Source organism: Lygodium microphyllum, chromosome 12 (assembly GCF_053477565.2).
Source record: "Lygodium microphyllum isolate KBCC chromosome 12, Lygodium_microphyllum_v1.1.10, whole genome shotgun sequence".
Classification (NCBI taxonomy): Eukaryota; Viridiplantae; Streptophyta; class Polypodiopsida; order Schizaeales; family Lygodiaceae; genus Lygodium; species Lygodium microphyllum.
The window spans coordinates 129148027-129157815 of NC_141146.1; the positions used below are offsets into that span (position 1 = coordinate 129148027).

Consider the following 9789-nt stretch of genomic DNA (forward strand, 5'->3'; position numbering starts at 1 on the left):
GATGCTATGAAGAAACAGAGTCACAAGGCGGATTAAGACTTCTCGAAAAAGGAAAACTATGGCTTCTAGAAAAACATCACAAAAATCATTTGCTGTAACTTGGTACGACATAGAAAAATTTAAATAATCTTGGGCGACAAAATGTGAAAGCATCATTGAAAGACTAATAATGTGTGGATCATGTGGTATAGTCACAATGCAACATCATTCTGTGAACTAGCAAAAGAATGATCCATCGATAGACGAAATACAAGTTACAACGGCTTTGTCAAGCACTATTCTAATCCTTGCATGCCAACAACACGGAGTAAATACAATGATAACTAAATGCTGACCATGTCTTGCGAAAAAAGAGAGAAACAAATGCGTGGTATCACTCTTACTAGACTACACAAAACAAATTCTCAATGCAAAGCCCTTATAGCTTCAACTATTGAGCATCATTGATACATCCCTCTCAATTTGCAAAACGATAAGAGCAATTGCGAACAGAACCTTGGACTATTGATCTATTCTTGATAATCCTCTAGTCTCTTGGAATGATGGATTGCTTTTGCAGCCATCTACTAGAATTGACTTGACTACATCCGATATTGTGGATGCGTTTGCTTTCAACATGCTACATAATCCACATTAATCCAGAAGTACATGGATATAATAGAACATCCACATCCAAGGATAGAGCTTGGTACCCTCAACAAGCAATCCATTGAAAGGATTATAGAGCTCCATTGTGAAAGCTCTCCAATCGACTCAATGCCCCAAGCAGATCATGAGAATGAAAGATATTACAATTTGCTTGAAAATTTAATTAAGCCAAGCCAACAACATGCATTCCAAAGAGCCGATCAGCTCGAGTTCGCATGCATCATATCATGGAATAATAACCATCTCATTGAAAGAACGACGGCGTTCAGAATGAATGGCTTGCCTGTAAGAACCTCACCCTGCCTAGCTATCATCTTGGAAAATGCAGTGTTTCCATTCTTATTCTCACTTGGCAATGGCACCTAACTATGAACAAAAGAAATGTGAACATTCAAAATCACGATTAGTGACTCGAACTACATATGCATACATATTCTCCTTTCGACATCCATGTATTTAGACAACGCAAAAACTTATCTACAAACATACTTCGAAACACCATAAGTTAAACTGTTACATAACAAACAGAACTACATATAGAACTTCAAACTCCTTTACTGATCTGCACATATTATTGACCTTTTTTTTTTCGGTTGTAAGCCACTCGTGGATTGATAATGGGCATGGTGCCATGGTGATGAAAGAGGCATCCATGTTGTTGTGAGGAGGCCATGGGAGCAAGGGGAAGTTGGGTTTTTCACCTGCAGGGCAAAGGGTTATTTTCGAGAGATCTCTCTCCCACGTCCATGTGTCTCCGCGCGCGCGCGTGTTTAGTAGCAGCCAAATAGTATCATTGTGACGACGATGAACGCATGGGCGACCCTCCTGCCATCAGGAAGATTATCAGCTTGGCGAAGAAATACAGGAAGCAGAAGTGCCTGCCCGAAGCCAAGCAGTTGCTCTCCTACACGCGCGATCACAAGCTGGAACCCTACCACGACACAGTCCTCGGGAACTACCTCGTCCCCATGCTCGTCGATTGCGGGTGCCTGCCCGACGCGCAGTCCGTCTTCGACGCATTGCCCCTCCCCAATGAACACTCCTGGTGTTCCCTCATCTCAGGCTACATCCGGCACGGCGACCCCCGCCATGCCCTCCTCCTGTACGACCACATGCAGCATTGCTCCATCCGGCCGAGCGCCTACACGCATACGGCCCTCCTCAAAGCTTCCGGGAGGCTTTGCAATGCCGAGCGTGGCTGTGGCATACACTCTGACATCATCAAGGCCGGATCAGACAGTGACCCCTTCGTTGGCAGCACATTGGTGGACATGTACGGCAAGTGCGGCCTCCTCGCTGAGGCACGCCATGTGTTCGACCACCTCACTGCTCGCGATGCTGTTGCATGGACTGCATTGATGGCAGGTTATGCTAAACATGGGCTTGGCGAAGAAGCTGTGCGCTGCTTTGAGGGCATGCAGCTTGAGGGTGTTTCTCTAGATGGTCTAGTGTTTGCTTCTAGCTTGGAAGATTGTGACAGTAGCCACAGAAGCAGTCATGTGTATGTGGCTTTACTCACAGGTTGTATAAGACTGAAGAATGTAGAGAAAGGCAGAATTTTGCATGCTGACATCATCAGAAGGGGATCAGAAAAAGATCTATTTGTAGGCAATGTGTTGGTGGACATGTACTGCAAATGTGACCTACTGACAGAAGCTTGCAATGTGCTTAACAAGCTTCCTGTCCGTGATACAGTCACATGGAACACATTGATTGCTGGGTTTTCTGACAAGGGGTTTGGGAAGGACGCACTGCTGTGTTATAACAATATGCAGCAGGAGGGTGTTACGCCTGATTCTGTCACATTTGCTTGTAGCTTGAAAGCATGTGGCATCTTAAAAGACACCCAAATAGTCCAACAGATACATGTGACAACTATCAGAAGGGGTTTAGACAGAGAGATGTATGCGGGCACCTCTTTGATGCATGCATACATTGAGTGTTCTTTGCTCATAGAAGCGCAGGAAGTTTTTGACAGACTTCCTGTTCAAGATGTACCAGCTTGGGCTGCATTAATTTCAGGTTATGCTGAACATGGGCATGATGAGGAAGTTCTGGATTGTTTTTCAAAGATGCAGGGGAAGGGTCTGTCAGCTGATGCTGTCACTGTAATTCATTGCTTGAAGGCTTGTGGCAACTCAGGAGCTCTAGAAACAGGTAGGAAGCTTCATTCTGAGATCAGGAAATCTGGATCAGAAAGAGGTGTCTTGGTGGGCAATGCATTGCTAGACATGTATGGGAAATGTGGTTCTCTTAGAGAAGGGCAACAAGTCTTTGAGAATCTGTCAAATCCTGATGTTGTTTCATGGAGCTTAATGATAAAGGCTTATGGTGAGAATGGTGAGGGTAGCATGGTTGTGCGATGCTATGAAGACATGCTAGAACAGGGAGTGAAACCAGATTCTATGACATTTACCTGTCTTCTTTCTGCATGCAGCCAGGGAAGCCTTGTCATCCAAGGCCAGAAGTTTTTCCAGCTGATGAAAGAAGAATATAAAATTGAACCTACATCAGAGCACTGCGCCTGTATGGTTGATCTTCTTGCAAGATCAGGACAAGTTTACGAGGCAGAAAATTTTGCTATAAGGATGCAGTGTCTGTCAACCATGGAAGTCCTAGGAGCTTTGCTGAATGCTTGTAAAGTTTATGGTAAAATTCATATGGCACAGCAATGCTTCCAGAAACTTGTCCAGCTGAACCAAGAAGATGCTGCTCCTTATTTACTCACAGCAGATATGTATGTGAGATCTGGCAGGTTGATTGATGCAAACAGCATAGAGGAGATGAGGATGAAGGCTAAGGCAAAGAAAAAGCCTGCTCTTGCATCAATAGAGATAAACAGTAATTTGTCTAAATTTTGTGTGACTGACCATGAAAGCAAGGACATACCACCAATACTTGAAATTTTGCATGTACATATAAAGATAGAAGGTTTTGTGCCAAGTATAGACATGGTTTTAAGAGACTACAACTGAGTTGACACCTTAGGTTAAAGACTTCAGATTGTTGTGTATCTTAAAGCCAAGTGTCACACACAATGTACATTAGGTCTATTAGGTTCCATTAGTAGAACAGGTTTCTGACAATGAAGGCAGAACATCCCCTTCACAAAGGAAGGAACCAGCTGTTCTAGAAAGTAGGTAGTGACTCTGCGTGGGCAACCAATTTAATGGACGTACCCTAATTAATGACATCTTATCTTGACTGTCAATGAAGATATGTAGCATCTGTGAGCATCCAATGCGGAAGTTCATTTTTTGGCAGGTCCATGCCATTTTATAACTGCCATGCACACTTTTGCTGCCCACTAGCTATAATTGCTGCTTTTCTGGGTTTGCCTCATTATACATTAAAACTGTTCCAAACTTTGACATTGCGAATGTCTAAGAACCAAGGAAAGGTAGAAGGTCTCGTACCAAGCATATACATGTTTTAAGAGACTAATATTCCAGTTGGCATTCTAGGACAAGGGTGTAGTGTTCTTGTGTATGCTAAGGGAACTAGGCCATACTCAGACAGTATGTCAGCTACTGCTCTTAGGCTTGATTGATAGGAACATTTTCAACATGCCCTTCACAAATGGAGGAACCAGCAGCCCAACAGAGTAGAAAGTGATTTAGGCTGCATGGATAACATGCCCTGATTTGTGACATGTTCATCATCACTGGTAGCATTGATGAAAGTAATGGCATTTATGACCATAATTTTTAATAGTTCCAAGCGTCTGTGCCATTTTCTAACTGCTATACTCCCTCTTTAAGAAATGATTCCAGAACCCTGCTACTTGGTTGGAACTTACGACACCTCGAATATCTACATCTTTTGGAATATACTCGCATTACAAGTATCCTGTAGCAAATAAACAACACTGCCCCAAAAAGTATGACGCCTAAATTAGCTGCAAGCTTTGCTATTCTGCTCTTGGCACACCAATAAAAAGCAAACTGCCACAATTATCTACCCATTTGTAACAAATAAACAACACTACTCCAAAACTTATACCCCGCAGTCAGATGATGCCTAAATTAGCTGCAAGCTTAGCTTTTCCTGGCACACCATAAATAGCAAACTGCCACAATTATCTACCCATTTGATACACAAAGATATCCTAACTGCTCCTAGCTCTGACATGGCCGATGTCAGAGTTCTAAAGTGAAGAGTTGCAATAAGTCTTGTGTGCACCTTAGCAGGATTTTATTGCAATAGGGATGGAATCTCTGAGGCATTGTCTGTGAGATATCTACTGATGCTAGAGCCAAGCTTTCATTTAGTCTCGAGACTCTCACAGTCATGGGGTAGGGCTTTCACCATACAAATAGTGTCCCTGAGAATAAGTTGGCATTCTCTCATTCTCTGCATTATTATTGGTTTTAGGTTTTCTGTGTGTGTGTGTGTGTGTGTCCTTCAGAATGAGCAACATCAGTATTTCATTACAAGAATATTAATAGATTAATCAATTCTGCCCTACACGGTTCTAGATTAATCAATCCTAGCCTACACAGTTCTTATAGTTTTCACTTAATAATCCATCTTACCCAAAAAATGGCTCTTCATGAAAATCGATGGACTTTGTAGACCAAAGCAACAAGGTGACCTCACCCTGGAAAAACCGGTCATAAAATGACAAGATATGCAAATCTAGAAGATTGAGTGTGAAAAATTTTGCTTCAAGATAAGACCTATGATTTTCACCTTGAGGTGATGATTTTCTACCGAGTTATAGTGCAATTTACCTAGAGCATAAAGAGTTTATACTATAATTAAGGTGATAACAAACCAATTGATGGCTAGGCAAGCTATGTATAATGCATGAAATGAAAATATAAAATTTTATATTAAGTGGACTAGGTGAAGAAGAAGGGAGAGAGGAGCATCAAATGAACAAGGACTAGGTAGCATGCTTGGCATATGGAATTCAATGCTTCATATTATGTCTCTCCTCTTTTTGTGCAACAATTGACTAGATCATCACCCCTTTAATAGGGTGTTTGTGCTCTTATTAAAGTTGTTGATGCTAGGAGGCATATTCCACAGTGGATTCCGTGAGACCATGGTGGATTCCGTGAGTTTTTTATTCCACGGTGGATTCTGTGAGGTTTTGCGGTGGATTTCGTAAAATTATATTTATTTGTTGGGGCTCGTACACAAGGTGGATTCCTTGTGCGAGAAGTTGATGGGGACGCCTGTCCTTTTCCGACGTCATGTTAATTTAATGTGCACGTGGGTGACTCCACAACAAGTGATTTTGTAAAATACATATTTAAATTAATGAAAGTTTATGAGTTTAGAGTGCACTTGTATTAAATTAAGTTTAGGACAGAGTTCCAACCTATTTATTTATTTTGTAGCTAAAGACTGCTAGGTATTCACTTTTGTCGGTTTAATTTTATTATTTTCTAATAATTGTGAATGCTTTAATTGATATGTAGAGCAGGCATCGGTGGCGTTGGGAAGCACTGGGCGATAGCGTGTATTCAAATTACCTAGAAAAAATTATCATTTTTTATGGACGCGCATCTTATCATTAAAGGCATGGCGCTAATATTTATTTAGATACGCTTATTTATTGAAGCGCTTGATAAATATTTATTATTTTGTATGTGCATGGACGCACGGTTTAAATATTTCATTATAGAACATTGTATTTGGGCACAGTCTGACTTTTGGACCGCCCAACCGCTTTATTCTTTATTTGGACAAAAGCAAACACAAAAGCTAAAGCATGCTAATTGTAAAATTGGGCCATTTTTTAGCTTTGAGATGAATCTTGTTTTTCATGCTTCAATCAACCACAAGAAGAAAAAAAACACCATGAACAATAAATATTCATGTAGCATCATATGTAAGATCTCCCACGGATTTATCTTTAACAAAACTTATCATATTCTTTATAGAAACCACCAAAGAACCAAAGGAACACCAAGGAATGCTCAATCTTGAATGGAATTAATCACATAATATTCTTATTTCATAGTCTTCATAGTCTTTCTCTCAATCTCTCGCATATAGATACAAGGTTCATAGAAATTGGCTATCTCTTATACACAATCTCTCACACATATGCTCTCTCTCAATAGTACATGAGAATAACAAAGAATTAATTCTTAATAATCCTCTCTTGGTCTTGGATAAACCTTCCAAGAGGTATCCTTGATATGAAGAGGTACGAGAGCCATATAGTGACCCTTTAGAGCTTATCAATGTCACTATCACTTCAGTTTTCACTTCAACTCTTCATCAACTACCTTTTTCCACTTGAGCTAGTTAATTTGAGCTTATATTCTTCCCTTCCAAAATTGAAAAAAATCCCCAAGCTAGATATTCATCTAACAGGACATATATATAAGCAAATAGAAGAGAATATAAGGTTTACAAAAGCTCAACAATACACTATAGAAGATCAACAAAAAGTATAAAAATTATATGGCTCATACTAAAACCAATCCAATCCATAAAAAACCATTCAACTCACTCTAAATCATTCTTCAAACCACTCATCTACTATCTCAACCTCTCAATTAGAAAGAAAATAAAGGAAAAAATGAACTTGACAGTACTAAATAGACACACCTACAACACAATCAAAACATCATAACTCAAGCAAAAATCATCATGAGCTTCTCAAACCTACTCAACCCATCCCAAAACACTTCCAAACTCATAAAAAACCAATCAATCAACATAAAATCAACCACTCTGCACAAGCAAAACAACGAAAAACAATTAAAAAAAAGAGAGTCAGTTCGACCCTCAACATAACCTATCTAAGTGGATGTGTTTGATGTTGAAGAAAAATGAATAATATTAAGCTAAAAAACGAGCTAAATACTTCTATCTTCAACATCAAACAATCAACATTCTCAAATCAACCTCAACCCCATCAAGCTCCAAAATAACCTCGATTTATAAAAAAGATTAATGAAAGGAAAACACCTTGAAGCATAAACCAATTCTTGTCTTACAAAAGATACTCTTGCGAGCCATGTCTACATAGGAATACAAATCAAACACATCCACTTACAAATACATAACATATAAATTAGAACGACACCCCAATAAGGGGGAATGAAAAGAGATTCCATCAAAGATTATCCACCAAACACATCCAAGAAGAAACCATCAATGAAAATGTTCTCTTTTAAATGCTTAATGATTCTCGAACCTATCCAAGGAATATGCCTCATCAATAAATGTCCTAGAAGGGTTTTGCAAAAATTACAAACAACACATCCTCTTCACAAGTATAATATAACAACTAGGAAAATAATGAGTATGAAAATACAAAATATTCAATTGTTGAAGGTCAATATCAATATTGGGATTAAGGCATAGCTTTGGCAGTGGCTTTAGATCATTATGAGAGTGTTTATGCATAAAGGCCAAATGCCACAAAAAATGAGCAGCTGCACGAATTGAAGGATCTATTGATTGGCAACGAGTCTTGGCAAACTAAACACTATTATGAAATGCTTTTGAAGGAACATCCCATTCTCTTGGAATCACATGCCAATTAAATTGAGGATTGGTTAAACAATCTTTTTTATTTTAGTGTCTTCTTTTAGGCATATGTGAATCAAATCCAGTCTATTCACTAACCAATTGAGGTGGATAAAAAACAAAAGAAGTAGGGGAAGGAATGGGAATAAGAGTCAATGAATGGAGGAGAGGATCAAATTCATAGGAGAAAGGAAGCGATAGAGATAGTGTTTTAGGGAAACAAATAGAGTTCGACAAAAATGGAGTAAGAGCATAAGCTCGAAAGGTAGAAATGACAGAAATAGGAGGCGATTGAAAAGAAGGAGTAGGAGAAAACATATGATTAGTAATGTAAGGACAATGGGTAAAGATAGGAATATGAGGATCAAATGAGGGTTGGAATAAAAGAGGAGGAATAATAGATGATGGATTTGTGATAAGGGAAAGATAAGCTTTGAATCTATGGGAGAATTGTTGATAGTACATTAAGGAGAGAATGGAAGATTCTAAATCTAAATGATGGGGATAAGCATCAAAGAAGGAAGTTTTGAAAGGAAAATTGTGGGCAATGTAGGAAATAAGATTCAACCTCAGTTTGCTAGTATTCTATATAAATGTAGGGGCTTTCAACTGTCTCTGATTCAAGATAATGGAGTCCATTATAGAATGCCAAGAACTTTTAGAACATTTGGTCACTTTAGAGAGATATCCCTGAAAAGATTTATCCATCTTAATCTCAAGGAAATGACATATAAAGTTGCCTGAGGGACTACATCCCTTAAATACTAAGAGAGATCCTTGCCATTCAGAATCAACAGATCACCTCTAATATACATATATGACATCAACATGGTGTCAAGGTCACAAAATCCTAAAAAACCATTCTAACAACTTCCATTAGGAGATTTAATGACCAAAGACTATCCGACCTATCCTTAGGAGGAGATAAATTCATAGTGGATAACTTAATACAAAATGCTAGTTTTTTGTGTTGGTAATAAATAAAAAAGAATGATCTAGTGGCACATATTGCACGTATTACTCAAAGGCTATCCACGTAAACTCCATCCTTGGGGGCTGTAATCATTCCACCTTATCTTTAAACAAAGGACACAATGCAACACTATGCTAAAGAGTAGCCAAGTTCATGGGGAAAAGTGTGGGCACTTGAGAAGCAACAAGACTTGGGGGAATAAAACGGTAATGAGATAATTGTTCTTTCAACTCCTTAATCTTGGTAGCTTGATTGTCAACAATAGTATTTGTGGTTTGCAACTCCTTAGTATGAACAACTACCAACACCTATAGTTCCTCAACTTTCATCGAAAGACTATTTCTCTCCCCACTGCAACTGGGTCTGGCTATCACTAAGCTATGACTGTAAGGAGGATATCTCAGCCTTTTGATCCTCTAGCACAACTGAGTGGAATAATCCATTTGTTTAAAAAGATTAGATAAAGTCTCATTTGTGGATCTAAGCTCAGTAGTAACTTTATATATCTCATCCTTGGATTGTTGCATATTCTCTTAAAAAGATGAGCATAAATGCTAGACACAAGCTGTCACTATCAACTCAATAGAAGTGTTGAATGTCCCAACATAGGAAAGGAATAGCCTCTCCCACCACAAGGTGATGAAGAGAAGAATCTTGATTCTCCACATTAC

At 39.0% G+C, this 9789-nt stretch overlaps 1 protein-coding gene across 1 annotated transcript; it reads left to right on the forward strand.

The window, feature by feature from the left end:
• The first annotated feature begins 1460 nt into the window (after window positions 1-1460).
• LOC148028260 (putative pentatricopeptide repeat-containing protein At3g01580) lies at window positions 1461-3623 on the forward strand. Its single transcript, XM_087689938.1, has one exon. It carries the CDS (start codon window positions 1461-1463, stop codon window positions 3621-3623), a length of 2163 nt encoding a protein of 720 aa, XP_087546064.1.
• The last annotated feature ends 6166 nt before the right edge of the window (window positions 3624-9789 follow it).

Coding starts and splice junctions, on each gene's coding strand:
- LOC148028260 (XM_087689938.1), top strand. CDS start 1,461: ATGGGCGACCCTCCTGCCATCAGGAAGATTATCAGCTTGGCGAAGAAA.